General features: G+C 39.2%; 2 protein-coding genes across 2 annotated transcripts in view; both read right to left on the bottom strand.

Annotated features, from left to right (window-relative positions):
- The window catches only part of ppil2 (peptidylprolyl isomerase (cyclophilin)-like 2), a 31,447-nt gene extending 25,265 nt beyond the window's left edge, over positions 1 to 6,182 (bottom strand). Inside the window, exons 1-10 of the mRNA XM_080892954.1 lie at positions 6,017 to 6,182; positions 5,783 to 5,832; positions 5,243 to 5,288; positions 3,896 to 3,958; positions 3,111 to 3,162; positions 1,918 to 1,969; positions 1,448 to 1,539; positions 960 to 1,049; positions 796 to 871; positions 533 to 693 (exon numbers count right to left, since the gene is read on the bottom strand). Coding sequence (XP_080749080.1) covers positions 533 to 693; positions 796 to 871; positions 960 to 1,049; positions 1,448 to 1,539; positions 1,918 to 1,969; positions 3,111 to 3,162; positions 3,896 to 3,958; positions 5,243 to 5,288; positions 5,783 to 5,832; positions 6,017 to 6,048 — 714 coding nt within the window. The 5' untranslated portion in view covers positions 6,049 to 6,182. The remainder of the gene's footprint in view (positions 1 to 532; positions 694 to 795; positions 872 to 959; positions 1,050 to 1,447; positions 1,540 to 1,917; positions 1,970 to 3,110; positions 3,163 to 3,895; positions 3,959 to 5,242; positions 5,289 to 5,782; positions 5,833 to 6,016) is intronic.
- A 1,550-nt stretch (positions 6,183 to 7,732) lies between these two features.
- On the bottom strand, positions 7,733 to 16,780 carry LOC308404585 (STAM-binding protein-like A). Its single transcript, XM_080894718.1, has 10 exons — positions 16,638 to 16,780; positions 14,399 to 14,623; positions 14,201 to 14,276; positions 14,004 to 14,099; positions 12,945 to 13,335; positions 12,608 to 12,732; positions 12,049 to 12,186; positions 10,971 to 11,083; positions 10,696 to 10,795; positions 7,733 to 8,669 (listed from the first exon to the last, which is right to left on the bottom strand). The coding sequence occupies exons 2-10, from the start codon at positions 14,599 to 14,601 to the stop codon at positions 8,613 to 8,615; spliced, it is 1,299 nt and encodes a 432-aa protein (XP_080750844.1). The 5' UTR covers positions 14,602 to 14,623; positions 16,638 to 16,780; the 3' UTR covers positions 7,733 to 8,612.
- Between the last annotated feature and the right edge of the window lie 1,422 nt (positions 16,781 to 18,202).

Genomic DNA, 18,202 nt, shown 5'->3' with positions numbered 1-18,202 from the left:
GTACGCAAGGGTCACGACTGAGAACAGGAAGGCTAACAGAGAGTAATTAACACCGCCCCCAACATCACTGGCTGCCCTCTGCTGCTCCGAGACCATCGTCAGATCCTCCTGTCTCAGGAAAACTAGAGCCAACATAGGTGACACCTTGTACCCACCACCTCACCAATCTGAGCCATGGTCTGAATAGCCCTCATCACTCAGGCCACTCACACACGGACTCTTACTCAGACCAAGTCCTTTGCACTGCTTCCAAACACTTTGGCCTCCAGTGTTTGCCTTTCTCTAGTTTATATTTGCTCCTGTCTGTTATTTATTCTGTTGTCTTATTATTTATATTTAACTCCTGCACAGTTGTTGTGGAGCACCCATCATTTCGTTGTACATGTAGAATGACAATAAAGGGCTCTTCTATTCTATTCTATTCTATTCTATTCTATGGTCACAAAGGCATTGCTGCGCATGGAGCCTTGCAATGATGAAACCAGGAGCTATAAAGTGGCTTTAAGGATCATAGTGAGGATGGTTTTCTTACAGCATTTAATTTGTCCGTCTTCTTGGCCTGCGGCTCCTTCATGGTGGAAGCCAGAAGTTCATCCCCTTTGTATTCTTTATAAAGCTCCGCTAAAGTCTCCCTCGTCTCCAGATTGGTGGTCTTCAGATGGTATGCTGGGTCCTGCTTAGCCTTTTCCTCATCTGAAACATGCCAGAAAGAGCAAGAGAAAACGGATGATTTTACCATAGCACATTTATATAATGCGAGAATTACCCATCACCAGAAAAATACTGATAGCTCACCTGGGTCCAACACTTTCAGGTCGTTCTTGACATGGAAAAAGTTGGAGACGTTGAACTTATCCAGGTTTGTGGGGTCCTAAGAAGAGAAAACAACGTCTCTGTTCCTCAAATAAAAGTACTCTTTCATTGTGTAGGTGGATAAAAATCGTGAAACTACATCTCACCTGAAGAGTTATAATATCTTTTCTTGTGAAGGGTTCATCTGTGAGCAGATCTTTAAAACTTTTGGTCTTAATGTTTAACTGCTCAACTGCCTGCATGAAAACAGAAATATTAGAAAGAAAAGCCTCTGTTGGTCATAAGGAAAACAAACGTGGGCAGCAGGTAAAATTAAATTATATGTGTTTCCTTTAAGTTTAACACAAGCTTAGTATCACTACAACTGAATGAACAACACTTTGTGGAATTCATCTGTAAAAATAAACAGAACAACACTGTTTTTTGTTTGGAGAGAGATTTTTTGCACACAGCTAATTCTGTGTGATGTAAGGCAGCATCTTGTGAGACCATGTGGGCTGAGCATCTGCACTGTATCACGCCAAGACCAAAATCAATATCATCTCTTTCTCCATGTGCGTAATTTTAGACATCGATTTCTGTCTGAAAAGCATCATCGTGAGGATCAATGCAGCAAGAGCACGAGTTCACTGACCTCATAAGAAAACACATTCCCGGTGACCTTGTTGGCAACAATGTGAGAATTATTTGTGAAGACGTTGTACAGAACAGGGCAGTGATACTTTCCTGGAACAAAACGAAGCAAAGAAAAAAAGTGAGAGAGCAGCAGGCTGAGCAGCAGAGTCCAATCTGCTGCCAGGGGCTGAATCCACTCAAGAAGTCAACGAGTACCTCATGCAATCCTCTGCTGAATTATATCACATCTTCTCCCCTCACTTGCTTTTTTGGATTTTTATTCCTCCAACCCCTTTTAAGTCAAGCTTTCTTTTTTAAGGTTCCCCTCACACAAAGCAAAGCAGTAAGAAAAGTGTGGATTTAAAAGAAAACTAAAGCCTGCAGGATTTCAGTGACTATGACCTGGCAAACTGGGCTAATGACAGCATTAAATTTCTTCTACATGCATTTTGTTGTGCCTCAGGTGCATCAAAGCGTAAGCATATTTACCATCATTGTTCTTGGCTAAGTTAAGTTTGATGAGGGACTTTGCTTCCAGTTTCTGTGGAGGAAAAGAACAAATTTGCTTCTCAAACTGTACAACAGTGCTTGCGCTACAAGTACAACCACAAATGGATCATCTTACAGAGATTAGTTTCCAGCTGTGACATGGGGGAAATTGTAGAGATGTGCTTCATGATGCATGCTCAATCATCCAGGTAAGTAAATCCCCAAAGTTGATTCTGTTCATCAGGACGTAGCGTTTTCAGTGGGAGAAACGTATCATCAGTCATCCAAGTGACTTCTTCTATGTGAAAAGGGAAAGACTCTGAATCGAGGAGGGGGCCTAAGGGTACATCTTTTGCCATCTTACAATGCTGTGATTGCAGCCATTCCCCAACTCTCTGTGAACGGTACTCATGGCCATTGATCAGTGGGCTTTGTTCAGTGGTTGTTGATCAATGGTCATGAGAATTTGCATATTAATGATCAAGGAACTGACCTCCCAGCCCATTGTTCCTTCAGTGGGCTGGTTTCAGTCATTATGCAAATGTACTGTTTATAAGGTTGAAACCTGCAGTCAGCTGAGACTGAAGAAGTCACCTGGATGAGTGACGAAACGTTTCTCCCACTGAAAACGCTGCATCCTGATGAACAGAATCAACTTTTGGAGATTTACTTTCCTGCATGATTGAGAATGCATCAAGATGTGCTGTATATATTCATGACTGATAAGTATACTCATTAACTTTAAACAAAATGTCTGGCATTAACACTGTATTTGTGAGCAGCACTTTCTCTTACTTATAATAAAAGCTTGAATATGAAAGAGGAGCTGAACTGCTTATAAAGATGATAGTAACATGTTATACACAGCCTTACCCTAAATATTATTCTTATCATTGTAAGACAGTGACCGCTAGCAGTAAATAACATGTTTGACATGCAGGGTCACGGTAAAAACTTGATATTCTTCTGAATTTAAAATTTATAAACAGCTCAAGGTCAAGCTAACCCGACCCTAAGCTATTGAATTCCACCTTCAGCTTTTATAATTGGCTTGCTCGGCTAATATTTGAGGTCATGTTTTTATAGAAAATTGTGTTTATTTCTTTTTGCGTTGGATGATTAAAACCACAATTTCTGTAAATGAGAGCAGCTTATGGAGCAGTTAGATCATGAAGGAATCGTTGTCTCCTCACCTCTCCAGAGATCGGGTTTGTACCATACTTCTTAATCCACGGAACAATGCTCCTAAAAACAGGAAGTACACAGGAAATAATTTTTTAGGTTATGCCAAAAGCAAGAAAGGAGATGCAAAAATATGTAAGAGATACATCATGTTGTGCAAAATTATTTATGCCAAGTGAGATGTCAAGTCACACACCAGATAAATCATCAAAAAAAGAAAAGGAAAAATCACCTTTAAAAGCCAAAACTGAAACAAAACTGATATTTGTTTGGTTTTATTTAACAGAATTAAGGCAAGTGTGACATATCCAAGCTTCCTTTGTGTTAGCTGGCTTGATAAAACCCAGAAACAGAGTTGGAAGCAAATCAGGACCAAACATAAAAACATATTTTTACTGCAACAACTTAATGACTGAAACGCGACGCATAAAGTTTGCACTTCTGCAACTTTTCTGTACAGCTTCATCAAGTGGCAGAAATAAGATATAGCCGATGAAACTGCATATATAATATCTATTCTTTCAGCATAGACTATATAATTTATCATGCTTAGAGCATGTCATCAGGAAAAGAATCACTACTGGATGATTTTAAACCAAAACTCTGAACATACAGGAGGAGGTTATGTGTTCAGCATATGTTCTAATCCAGCCGGGGTTAAATACACTGAAAACTGTCCATTAATGTTGCCTCACAGTACACACTCAGAGCTTCTTCCAATATCTTCTTCCAAGACCTGCCTGGCTACTGAGGGTGTTATGTGAACACTTAAAGGCATCAGACATCATTTACTCACAGCAGGTCGAAGACGACTCCCTCCTCAGTGCAGACAGGATACTCAAATGGCTGAAGGGACAAGCTGAAACATGTCACAGCACAAGTGTCAAACTCACTTCAGCTCATCAATTAACCAAAGTTTGTCTGTATAGCATCTTTCAGGCAGATCAGTACAGCTCAAAATTATTCACAGATGACAACAAAACAATAAAAAGACATAACAAGAGTTAACAAAGCAAAGCAAATAACATACGGAAAAACATTCCTAGCATAAGGAATTCAAATTAAATTAGGAAAAATTCAATTAACTTAAAATGTTTAAAAAGTAAGGTTAGATAAAATATGCTGTAAAGTACAATATCCACCAATATAAAAGCACCAATCAGTGAATAAAAATAAAATTATGTAATGATAAATAAAAATCTAAACAGTACAATAGGGAAAAAATTACTAATCAAATAAGGTAAAAGAAATAAGTGACTCGTGCAAATGTTGGGATGGAGAACAGAGTTTGAGTTTAAACATTTCCAGCTGCAACTTGGGGAACAAGAGCTAAAAACTGCCCAACCAGATGTTTGTCAGGGGACCTGGTCATACTCTGTCAGTATGAACTGATGGGAACAAAGCTATGACGTACCTTAAAAACAAACAAACAAGAAAAAGCAGTTTCTGAACATAGCAGGATTTGATTCTATATATGGGGTTTAAAATTAGTTCAATTTTCCTTCCCTTCCTAATAAGTCACCTGCCAGTACTAAGAGAACAATTTGTTCCCAAGTGGACCAAACAACTGCATAATAAAACATCCTTCTTTTAATATTATAAGATGCTCTTTATAATTTGCAGAAATCTAGAAATGGGTTGGCTGGCAATTTTTTTTTCTAGAGTGCCTCTTCTTCTTCGTCATCATCATGTTCTTCTTTCGGCTGCTCCCTTTAGGGGTCTCCACAATGATCATCTGACTCCATCTTACCCTCTCTCTATCATCCTGCTCTGTCACACATGCATGCCCTTCTTCACTACATCCAGAAAACATCTCTATGGTCTTCCTCTTTTCCTTCTCCCTGACAGCTCTTTCTTTAAAATCATCTCCATCTCAGCCTTGCCTCTCTACCTTTGTCTCCAAATCACTTAACCTGATGTGTTCATTTCTAATCCTGTCAAATCCTGCTCACCCCCTAGTTAAAACAGTCTAGCATCTTCAGCTTTGCCTCCTCTCTTTTTGTCAGTGCCACCATCTCCAAACTATAACACTTTAAACACATCACAGCAGGCTTCACCACCATCCTTATCTTTTCCTCTATCATTTTACTCTTTTGTCGCTTTCTAAGGTGCCTCTTCTCATAATAAACGAGTCTCCTGTTACCTGCAGTGGTCGAAGGGAAGCCGTCTGAAGTTTCCTTGTGGGATTTCTGGAAAGTAAATACACAAAGAGAATGTAAGACAAGTAAAAATCAGTTTCATTTTTAAGGACTAAAAACCACTGACAAACCCCCGATCAAGTACAGCAGCCCTCAGCACTTTTTACCTTCAGAGGCTCTGGTTCATTTACAGTACTTTAGCCAAACTTAACAATTATAACATTACTTATAACGACTAACTATAGATATTGTAATCCGTGCAATTAAATATGACTCAATGATAAAAAAAAAAATATTAATTCAGGAACATGATTTCAAGTAGCTAAACAAACTAAAGCCCCCAAAACAGCACACAGCATATAATATTGATTTTCCTTAAAGGCGAAACCCTTCTGAACACGCCTGTGTTAAAGCTTAGTGGGCTAGTCTGAAAGCACGCTGCAAAAACTTGCATAAACTTATATCAAAGACAAAAATAAATAAATAACATGAACAGTGTCTCCACAGACGCTGGTTTTAACCAGTTAGTCTGAAAATCAGCTCACCTGCTCGTTTCCCTCCATAAAAGTTCGTGTACTCTGTACATGTGATGTACCTGAAGGGTTAAACAAAACACAGGTGAGACAACAAAGGCAACGATACAACTTTAACGATAACACTTTAAACTGTTAGTAACGCAACACTCAATACGCTAATGTGGGTTAGCTTGCTACTAGCTTCTTAAGTGCTAACGGTGGCCAAACAAGCCCGTTTCAGAGCTGTTTGATGCTCACGCTTACATTTTGTCTTTCTGGTGCTGTCGCTTCCCCATTTTGACTGATTTTGCAGGTCTGAAGAAATATCCTCAGTCACAAAATAAAATATTAAGACAATAACACGCAATAACCACTGTGTGCCTTTCCTATCTTCCTGTTTACGTTCTTTGTCGTCGTCGTCGTGATTAACTGCACACTGTATGTAACAGCTGCACTCTGCTGCCCCCTATCGACAGTCCGGTAAAGACATTTTAAGCATTGAATTGAAACAATTAAATAAGGAGCTATACACAATCATGTAGTTCGGTCAGAAATAGAGTATTGTGACTCTCTGTAGAGATAAATTGTAGGATTTTTATGAAATATGTAAAAACAGTGTTTGTTTGTTTGTTTGTTTGTTTTACCATCATTGAAATAAAATGAAAGAGTGACAACCACAGCCTAATTTGGAGTTCCAAATTCATACTGTAGACATACTGTATCATACTGTATTTTTGAAATCAACAATTTTGTGTTTTATGTCTTTTTATGTCACAGTTGAAAAACTGTTTTCTCATTCATTCTGTGAGCCTGCAGTTCATCTCTTTTACTTTTGGGGACTGCAAAGCACACACACTTAGCAGAATTTACGGTTGAGCAGAGAAAGCATCTACTGGGGCTCATAAGAGCACTTGAAATGTTACACAAAACAGGTTGATCATAATTTTTATGTGATAAATCATAGTCATACATGATAAAAACACCAATCAATTGTTTGCTGCTTTTTTCTTTTTTTTTTACCTTATGTCTGCATTTTATTTTGCCATGTTTATTATATTTTATTGCTGCTATTGTTCTTGTGTTATTGTAAGGTGACCCTGAGGGTCTTAAAGGCGCCTATAAATAAATTATATATTATTATATATTATGTATTATTATTATATTATTATTATATTATATCATATTATATTATTATCATCATCATCATCCATTTGAGTGTATTCAAGCTGCCATAAGCCAAACAGACAGGGTCACAAAAACAAAACATTTTAATCAATATTTTTAATAGGCTGACAAGTTGTTACTAACTTCCGCTGCCTGCGTCCACGCACACTGTAACTGTTTGCCAGTAGATTGATTCAAGGAAGATAGAGTCAAACGTCAAATGATCTTAACCTGGAGCCAAACAAAAGCTATGTGTGCATTTACGCACTTGGCACAGTAACACTATCTACAAAGCACAGATCAGACACGTTTTCAGCTTTATAAAGTGGAATATAAGGTGACCTCCACGCCAGATTTAAAACTGATTTATCCACAAAATCCTCAATTTCTAACTGAAGAGTTTATGTTTACATAAAAAACACAAACTGTCCTTCAGCTGCCTAATTTGTCCGACGGTCTGTTTCCAGAAAAAACAGCGTGTAAAACCTGCACTTACCCTGTATACTTTTGGAAAGCATTTTATTCGTTCCTCACGGGTCTGCTCGAGTTTGATCCACTATTTTGTGTTCTTCTTAGTGGAATCCTTCATATCACTGAACTTACCAAACTGGCTGCGTTTTCGCAAACTACAGGCTCACTTATGTAAAATGATCAATTTCCTTCATTACAAATCTGTTGAATCGTCCAGAACCGTCCTGTCCAAGCTTTGGACACGTATTTGTCTTCATCTTCTTTTTCCTCTTCCAATCTGTGTAGCTGCATCTCTTATTTCTGACATTATTTCTCAGTGTACAAACATAACAAGACAATACAGGATAAATTCATCTACAAGTTTATTCTTTTCTTGGCAATTAATTCGTAATTATGGCTAATCATTGACCTCTTCTAACAAGAGAAGGGAGCAAACAAAACTGGTTACAGAGGCATGATCCAGGGCCGGGTGGTTAGTAAAATGTTGTAATGTGGAGCATTCAGGTACATTCAGATTGCACACTTGTCCTCTGAAGCATGAACACATGATAAAGCTCGACCAATCCCTTATCCAAGAAACAATAAGGACATTTTTAAACTTCACACAGACACCTTTAACGGTAGAGGATGATCTGGAGTGATGGGGTATAAAAATAGAATACAGCGCAGCAACACAAGCACCGCCTGCATACCTGAGTTACAACTTGCTTTCACTTCTCTCATCACTCATTTAAAAGAACAAAGAATAAATTATATACTCCACACTGGACTTCATGTTGCAGACTGAAAAACTCAAAAACAAGTTTATGTTCTCATCCTTGGCACTTTATCCTTCAGGCAGAAACCAAAATGTGACGATGGTGCAAGAAAGGTTTGGGTTACCAGACGTGCGTCTCTCACTGATGAACGAACATCTTTATTAATGACAAAAGGAAAGAAGTACACCGCACACTGACAGAAACAAAGGGCCCCAAGAACAAGTCCTTCAGCTGGTTGCTTGTTTGGAAAGTGCAACAATATGTGGAATATCTTCTTAACAGAACAAAAAACATAAAAAGAAAAACATTTGCAGCGTTGTTCTCTTTGAGAACAACCGAGGTCCATAATTATGGTAAACTCGCGGCCAGCATCTGCTCAGAACCGCCCTGAAAATAAAAATGAGTGTTTTTTTTCCCCAGCTTGATGAAACAGTCTGCGAGTGTTTTGGTGAAACAAAGGAAAGAGATCACCGCAAATCCATCATGGACACAGTGCCATCAGTGATGGTGACATGTCCGGCGTGCTGAAAAAGGAGAAACACATTTCAGTTACATGCTCAAACAGTTAGCCACTCTGGGGTACGGTACTCCAGGAAGAGTACCGTACCCCATTCCCATCCCTCCTCCCCCCAAGCAGAGCCAAACAAGAGCTGGACTGGGAATCGCAGCAGACGTTTCATGTGGAGGCAGATATACGTCTCCTTGTGATTATAGCACAGTACTTTTGAAATATTTATTTCCTGGTTTACGCTCTCTTAACATTAATTAGCATGCTGTTGGCCAACGATGTGGACAGTGAGCCATTCATAAAGCTGTAATATCACACGTTTGCACACAAATAACTTGTGGAAAAATCCTTTTAAATTCTATTTTGGGACAAAAAGAATCAGTTTCTCAAGCTTTTGTTTTTTTAAACAGATTTGATTCTATACATGCAGTTTTTCATTACTGATGAAATAAATAAAAAAGCAATTCTCAGGAAGCTTTAGGTAGTTCGATCTGATGAAAGTTATCCAGCCCACAGATTAGTACGGAGTTAAAACTGGATGGCTTTCCTGATGCAACCCTCCCATCTATCCGCCTTTGGGACGGCCATTGTGAGGACACTAAGCTTGTGACTCCCTGAGGCTGGATTTGTGTCTCCTCCTTGTTTGGATGCTGGGATTCTTCACATGTTAGAGAAATGTGTTAACTATTAAAACATTTAAGTTATTTTATTGAAAAAGTAATAATCAAATCTATTTAAGATGTTTAATTTTTCTCTATGAACCTTTAATCTGACTGAGATACTGCAGTAAATATAAGAAAACGCCTCCTATTGAGTAGATTTGAGTACTCTTTGAGTTAACTAACCTTTTAAAAGTGACCCAAATATCTCACATAAGGAAGAAAGAAAAAGCTACACTGAACCCTGGGTCATCACTTCATCTGCACTTTTTTGGCAATAAGCCCTGCCCGTGCCAAAAATCATATATGACTTTCCACAGAAAACTGTGCACAGTACATCTACGTATCTGTAGGGAAGATAAACTGTACTCTACAGCTGCGGGAAACAAGATCTTTATTCTGGAGTGTTGCATCTACCTCCATACCACCCTGGCACGTAAAAAAAAAAACCAGGCATGTGAGAATTTTTAGTCATACGTTATAAACATGTTTACTTTTTGCAAGACTACAGTTGGATTCCTTTTGAGGTTATTTCCCATCATGCACATGGTGGAAATTTACAAGCAGAAAAACTGGAGCAGAAACAAGGAAGGAGCTTTTGGCCACACCTGCAGTTTTGTGTGGAGTAGTTTGTTCTAAATAAAGATAAAAGAGCTTTAAAAAATAAAAAAAAAAGATCTGGCAGAATGTGGGCACAGCATGGAGAGAGCGCAGACTTTGAAAACTTCAAATAATGTTAAACATGGCTGACTTTATTGGAACGCCAAGACAGGAAAAAGACTCAGTTTCCTGACCACCAAACAGCAGATGATGATGATGCAATCCCACTACAGCTTTAGTAAGACTTGAGGTTTTACTGCGACACTGAAATCACTTTAATAGTGATTTGGTGGGAGGCCAATACTTTTCCTTGTTCTAACTGGCTGGTTAGAGGCAAGTAAAATAAGTTTCCAGGGGAAGTCGTGAGGCTCAGTCACTCAGTCTGTCAAGATGAGATTATTTTTACATCATTATTAACAATCCTTCAAAAAATAAAAGACTCCAGTTAGTTACTGGAAATTATAATCCTGTTTAAACACTTTGGGATTTTCAAAATAAAATGTAACTCCAGTTATAGGAGTTATAGAAATTAATCTGGATGCACAGAAGATGTTTTTAATAAAAGCCACCAGTTAATTATAGGATGCTTTAGTGTTAGATTTTTCAAAATAACAGCGTGTTTTTCTTTTTTTGTGCCACTTGCAGTTAAATTTGTTTTTATAATCCTAAATCATCTATACAACTTCAATATCCCCAGAAATTGCATCGTTTTCTTTAGCGATACAAATTCTGTCCATTTGCGACAACACTGCATCTATGACTTCACAGCACAGATATACTTACTGTAAATAGAGGTGGCTCTTTGCTGTGAGGATGAAACCCTTTCTGTTTACATGTGGAAATCTCATCTGTTCCCCGATCTGTCAGTCTGAAGTAGCCAATTCTGAAACACACACACACACACACACACACACACACACACACACACACACACACACACACACACACACACACACACACACACACACACACACAGTTAGATCACAGAAAAAGACAAAAAAAGAAAACAAAAACATCCCATAGTCTGTAAAGACAGGACACTGAGTTCTCCAACTCACTCGTTGAATTTAGGCGAGCAGACTATAGCGATGGCCTCTGGCAGCATGATCTGGTAGGAGCAGTGCGTGTGGAGGTCTACGCTGGACAAGAAGGCTGTCTGTGTGGGGTGAGTCTGGGAAACACAGAGGGCAGACCTCAGTTTACTTCAGTGCTCATCACACAGCAGAACAGGACCAGTGGTAGCCATGAGGACTTATTCTTGTGAACCAAACTGTAGTTTATGCAGGTCAGAATGTCTAAAAAAAAAGTTTAACTATACACGTGAACTAATACAAACTCAAAACCAATCAGTGAACAGTTTTACATTAGGCGGCAGGTTTTAGTACCTACTCGCCACTTTGGTTGATACGAGGTTCCACACAGTTAAGCAGCATTAAAGTACGATTCATTACTGAAGAATGTGATGGGTGGTTTCTAATCCCTCTGTTTAGACAGTTTTTGACAGCCTCCATTAAACAGTCCTCAATTTTAGCTTCATATTTGAGCGTTGCTTCTTCCTGTTCTTGTCGCTATTTTCAGAATGTTTTTGTAGATGCAATGAGGTTGCAGTTACATCTTTACTCGTGTGACTGAGCCATTGGTTTGCTCTGAGTTAAGAAGAATCTCAGTATGAGGTGAGCGCTCTTATTTGTAGTATTCATATAGTATTTTAATTTATTTAATACAATGCTAATATTTGGTGTTGTTGTATTAATACAATATCACCACACAAAATATTACGATACTTTTTCCCCTCAGCCCTCGTGAACACATGAGGAAAATCTATTTTAGTGTGAAATCAGACACAGAGGATTACCTCACTATGAATCAGTGACCTCCTTTTTAAGACATTTTACAGGGTGGCTTTGGTGACGTCTTTATCTTCTGGTTATCGTCTTATTTATCATCTATGCCTGATTTTACTCCTATAATTTACACGCATTTATATTTTTCTCTTCTGACATGCTCTTGTTTTAAAATTTCAGTGAGTAATGTTTTAATCTATTCTTTGAATAAAGTTTATAAGCTAAGCTGATTGGTGTGGGTGACTCTGATTATTCGTCAGCACTGACGCCAACCTGCCCATCTTTTACTCACATGTATCCAGCCGAGTGTGATGAGATCATACTGGTCCTGCATGAGGAAGAGTTCCTCCTCGTTTTCCGTGTCACAATAGTCCGGTCCGCCGCACTGCTTTGGTACGATGACGTGGGTCACAGTAAACGCATTTCTGGTCTGGACCAAACACAAAAAGCGTCTTGCTTTTATACTCATTTAAATTATGCATGTCCTGCTGTCTGCCAAAGTGCTACCCAAGGGCACTGCCTGCACAAAATTAACACTGAGCACTTACAGAGCTGCTAGCAAAAACGCTCAGTCATGCTCATAGAAAAGTGGAAAGAGCTTGAAGTTAACCCCACCAGCAAATGATATAATGTAAACAATGGGCAGAGTAGCCAAAGAGCAATGAGATAAGAGTCAAATTATCTTCTACACCTCTGAAGAGGGACATCAACTGTTGTTTAATTTAAAATCCACATTCATAAAATGTTCACAGTCTCAGAATTATTGACACAACATTTAGCACCTCTGGGCTCAAGGGCTGCATAAAAGCAACCTATCGCTCCAGCATAGCTACACTGTTCCAGCTTCTTACCAGTTTGCCACATAGGATGCCACAAGTTTCTACAGCTCTGCTTGTGTTGGCCTCAGCCAACCTCAGAAAGCTCCGGCACAACTCAGCGGGAACAGCCAACTGCCGAAGGGCATCCACCATTGTATCTGCAGAGACCATACACAAAAGCTGAATGGGAAAGTTAGACTCTTGTGAGATTCTGAAACAAGTCATGGTGCAAACAAACAAACAAACGAAATTAAGTAGGTCGGGGGGGAAAGAAATCAGCTCAGAGGAATAAATACTTTCACCCAGGAGCAGGGCAGCGCTTTAAATCCTGTGAAGGCCAGCCCACCGTGACACAAAAGAATGAACTCACTGTTATTCCCCGGGCTGACCAGAGACCCCGGCTTGAGTGAGCGGTCAAAGCTGGGCGGGCCGGTGGTGGGTGTGCCGATGGATGTGGGAGGGCGGTTATGTTGGTGGTTGGACAGTTCACCTGGGATCTGAGGAAAGGTAGGGGAGACTAACGGGGGGCCCTGGATGCCTGGGATGAGGGGTGTGTCAGAGGAAGGCTCAGCCGGAGTGGCAAACTCCAGAAGCACTCGTTGGCGCTCCTTCTCCAACTCTTGGCGGCGGATCATCTCCTCAAAGGCACTGAACTGCTCCTGCTCCCGCTGCCGCCGCTGCATCTCAGCCACACGTTCCCGCTCTGCGTCCAGCGCTCGCTGCTTGGACTGCTGCCGCGCCAACACCTCCTCCTCCTCTTTCTGAGCATGTAGCAAACACATCACATACTGGCTTAGTTTCAGCCGTGGTTTCTCTTTTTGGCCCTTTTTTAAACAGCAACATTAAATGTATTGATCTTTTTGATGATGAAACAAGTTTGCTGTAGAACAGTTAGTGTGGCACATGAACTGCTACTGATTGACTATTCAAGGTCAGCTTAGGTGCATATTAATGAACTGTGATATGAGGTTACTGTGGGGCTTGTTAATGATTCACCTGCTTATGGACTTTAAATGTAAATTGGTTTTTATTTAATTACTTCAAATCTCTTAAACCTTTCCAGTGTGACTTAACCTCCTCGGACCTGGCGTCCACATATGTGGACATCACATTTTGGGATGTCTAGACCAAAATAAAAATTTTTACTCTACAAGGGCCTGATAACCACTAACGAGGACATTATACTGCAAATGTTCTACTGAAATTTAAAACAAATGTCCTCATATGTCAATCTTATTTTTGTCAGAGATAAAATCAGGTAAAAAAAAAAAATCTGGAAATTCTTTGTTTTTACATTCATCAGGTCCCAAACAGCCCAAATAGCAAAGAGAATTTAAAAATGCATGCCATGAAAGAGTTCGGGTCTTAGGAGGTTAATGCAGCAATGTGATGCAAGGGTGTAAATTCACAAAAGAGTGTCTCAGCTCACCTTTTTGACAAGATATTGAGCATATTCCTGTTCAAATCTTTTCAGTAGAGCCTTTTTGAGAATCTCAGCCTGAGGAAACGCAACATCCTTCAGTTTCTGTAGATTAATCAGAATGAAGTAAGTGAAGTAAGTGTCCAACTTTCCTTGAAAACAATTAGTAATGCAAAAAAACAAACAAAATAAAACTGGATGACGACCTTTAGTGTGTCCTTTTTCTCAGGAATGTTGGCTGTCTTATAATCCCGATGCTTGGGAAGTTTTTCTATAAAGAGCCTTAGGAGGGGGAAAAAAATATCAAGACCCATAAAGGTCAGAAAACTCTTAAGAGAGGTCTTTACGTAAACTCCTTCAGCTTACTTCAGTCAATGCGGACAGAAATGTGAAAAGACACTCACGTAATATATTTATTGTAAAGGACAAAGGCATGCTCGATGTTGCCCTCCTCCGTGTAGATGTTAGCCATGCGGATCATCTCCATGCCTGAGCGGAAGTAGCGGCGTGGGGGCATGTCGTCATTAATCTCCACCGAGCTGCCCTTCTTGGTCAGGGCGCGGACGCGCTCCTCCGGCTGCAGGCTGACATCAGTGTGATCGGCCATCACGATGGCTCAACCTGTAAGACTGGAGAAACAGGCTGACTCAGTGGTGCCTTTAAGCCAACAGTGGATTCATAACGCCGGGTTTAAACATCCGAGAGCCTTTGAACACACCGTCAATCTGAATTCTGACTTGGAGGTAAAACTAAACATGATTATTTTGGTTAATACTGAGAAAAAGACAATTTAACACAATTATTCAAAGACTGTGCAGAGTCAGACTTTCATTCTCAAACAGGAATTGGAAAGTCTAAGCAGGTAAAAAACAAAACTATAGAGCTAACTAGAGTGGGGAATAAATAAGAGAACATTTAGTTGGCCCCCTTTAAACCTCTAAAATGCTGCACATTTGTTTCACAGTTTTTATGTCAGACACTGCTTCATCTGCTTTCAGAACTCTTTACAACCTTCATGAGTCCTAAGGAAATGTACATTTTATTAGAAGTTAACAGCAAGAAGGAATCTTGAAAAAAAAAAATTAAGGCATATCCAGCTGGAGTTTTTAACAAATGACTCTATTAGGAATTCACAATGACATCACTGGAAACTATGCGTATATAGAGTATATTTTAAGTTAATTAATTCAGTAAGTATGTAGGGGAAACAGACTCTCGTATACGCTAGCACAAAGAGGCAGTGTGTCCTCAGTATCAAGGCCACAACTCAGTCTAAAAATCACTGGCTGCTGAATATATTTAGGGAAAAAAAAACTGCTGGGAGGCTGCTATTGATTCTCCCATGATGGCTTCTTGGCTAGAAGGCACAGAAACACAGTGTGTAAAGAGGCGGCCACTTCTTAACAGTTTAGCTCAAGAGGTGTGGCGCTGATAAAAGCAGCGGAGGGGTGGTACTTGTGGTTCATGTTGTCCAGTGCTATCTACCGTTTTCTTTCTAACATACACAGCTGCACAAACAGTCTTGTCCCCCCCCCCCCCGCCCAAAACCCCCCCCCAAAAAAACAATACAATTGTGTGTGTATATATAGACTATATTATATATGGTCTATATAAAAAGTTCGTAATATTATGTAACACATATTTAGTCACTGCTTTGTTAAGTCTAAATTATTTATGTTGCCCACATAAAGTAGATGATGAACATAAAACTAAGGAGATATTCATGGAGAAAAACTAAACTTTATTACCAATTACAACACTGATATCTGCATAAAATATTGAAACTTGTTTTGTAGACTCAGAATAGGCCTGTAGGAAGTGACTACCCGTGATGGTATTTTTGGTAAACAAAATTTGCTTTATGGATAAGTGTCTGTAAGCCTAATTATAAAAACGGCTTAAAGATATTATGTATTTAAAAAGGTGTTATTTTTCATTTGGCTCCAATACTCTTCTTCTAAGCAAGAAAGCCTAGAGAAACCTTAAACCTTTTAACATGATTATCCAGTAATCTACCCTTATTGTAGACTCACACAGAATTAAAACAGGCCAAAGAGATGACACAACCACAGCTGGGGTTGGCAGCGTGTGATACTAAATTTTATAGTTGAGATAAACCCTCAAGAACTTCAGAAGTATTCAGTCATCAAATGCGGGTAAAAATTAGATTTCTCAACATGACTGTGTATTTTAAGTCTATATAACTATATAATATCAAAATTAACCTGCAATAAAAACACGAATAAGGTGCTTGACGTGAATAAATTCCTTAGAAAATTTATTGACAGAGTATTTGAGAAAGTAAAACGTAAAAACCACAGTGACAGTAACTTTTATGTTTACAGTCAGTGTGATCTTTATAGAAACGGGTAAATTACAAATATGTCGTGCCAGACTTCGTTTTTTATCCAAACAATTTGCCAGCTCGGTCATGGCCTATTTAACCTTCAGGGTTGCTTTCACCTCCTTTAAAAACTTCACGACACTCCCTGTGTGTCACTATATTTTCCCATCGATCCCTGTATCCCTGTCACTGAACTGATCGAGCTCTTTAAAAACGTCGCGTTAGCCTGTGCTAAGTTAGCCTCTAATAAACGGGTAAAAAGCTCTCCACCTCCGTACAAATTCCATCATCCTTCTTACCTGATCGAGCCGTGAACCTGAACCCGAAGCTCCCACAGAACTACATACAAGTGGATAATAAACACGGTCAAATTACGGCCCCAAGGCTAATTGTTAGTAAGCTGCGCCTACAACCAACAGCATCTGTACACTTCCGCAATCAAAGCAACTTCCGCCCGACTAATCCTCACGCAAGCGCAGAAGTATCCCTGTAATTTAGTTTCTTTCGCATGGATATGGGCTTTGTGTTGTGTTTAAATATATATACACTGATCTGATTTTTAAAGGTGAAAATTTTCAGACAAAAATTGATTTATTTTAAGTGTTTGATGGTCATTTTGCAGTCTTTTGCTATTTGTTTGTGTAGCTATTGACTTCATGTGTTTTCAAGCTTTTCCTATATAAAAACATTTTCTAGCATTTCATTGGACAGTTCGCCTCGTACTTTACACACGCATGCGCTGTCCTTCCCCAGGTGGCCTCGTGCTCTGGTACTTTCCCTTGCTTAGTGATATGCATTTGAAACGGCTGGTCCAGAACAGCGGATGCGTTTCAGGCTGAATGGGGTGACGTCAGCCATCAGCCCAGGCACCAACCAATCAAACCACGGTATCCTGAGAGAGAGCGACGTGGTTACTCGTGCAGTCTGGCATCAAAATGTCGAGACCTTGATTACTGTGCTCAATAATGAATATACTGTATATTAACAGTGTAACCAGCAATTAGCCTAGCTCGTTCGAATATGATGGACGATGTTCCACGAAGCAGCATGGCTCGTTGGTCTAGGGGTATGATTCTCGCTTTGGGTGCGAGAGGTCCCGGGTTCAAATCCCGGACGAGCCCTTTATTTGTTAATGTTTACGGACTGTATGAGATCGTGGGCGCTTGGGCAGTAAAAAAAAAGTATGCACATTCATTGATGTAGCGCACTTTATGCAAATGAGTTCTCACTGTGTTCGTCAGGCTTATCTGCGTGTCTTTAGGGTACTTTGTGGGTTTATTAATTATATAATCGTAAATAGAATTCACATGAAATGTTCTGAATTACACGGTAGGGATGGAACAACACATTTATTTTGAATTCCTTTTTGTGATCACAGTTTACTTCATTATATTAATTGAACATTTAAGGATGAAATTGGGAATTTAAACCAAAAATTAAATGACAAATAAATTTGGAAAATAAATCCATCCACTCCTTCTTTTGTAGAGTTCTTACCATAATAACATATTTGTTTGCTTTGGCATATTTTATATCATGACCTGTATTTATTTTATTATATTAAATTCATTTCTGCTAGTTTTTTTTAAAGGTTTAAGATATTTAACAATATTGTTTAGCAACACATGAACGTTTTAAATCATTGGTCAGTTGCCACTAATGGATAAATAGCTTGTTGACCTACTTCTCATTTTTAAAATATTTTGCTTCCAAGGTGCCAGACTTTCATATAAGTTGGCAAAGTGGTTTTTTTTGGGTTTCTGCAGGTCTATCAAATTTCTTCTTTGCAATTTCTTCTTTCTATGCATAAAATACAACAAGCATTTTTGGGCATGTCTATCTCAAAAACCTACAATTTGTAATT

This window comes from Rhamphochromis sp. 'chilingali' (genome assembly GCF_963969265.1).
Source record: "Rhamphochromis sp. 'chilingali' genome assembly, chromosome: 10".
Lineage (NCBI taxonomy): Eukaryota > Metazoa > Chordata > Actinopteri > Cichliformes > Cichlidae > Rhamphochromis > Rhamphochromis sp. 'chilingali'.
The sequence above is the reverse complement of the archived record's forward strand: the minus strand, read 5'-3'. Positions and strand labels throughout refer to the sequence as shown.

Bases quoted from the DNA above. Each gene is read 5' to 3' on its own strand.
- LOC308404585 (XM_080894718.1), bottom strand. From the start codon at position 14,601: ATGGCCGATCACACTGATGTCAGCCTGCAGCCGGAGGAGCGCGTCCGC. The intron at 14,277-14,398 runs GTGAGTGTCTTT...CCCCCTCCTAAG, and splicing joins CTTTACAATAAATATATTAC to GCTCTTTATAGAAAAACTTC. The intron at 11,084-12,048 runs GTGAGTAAAAGA...TGTGTTTCCCAG, and splicing joins TCACACTCGGCTGGATACAT to ACTCACCCCACACAGACAGC.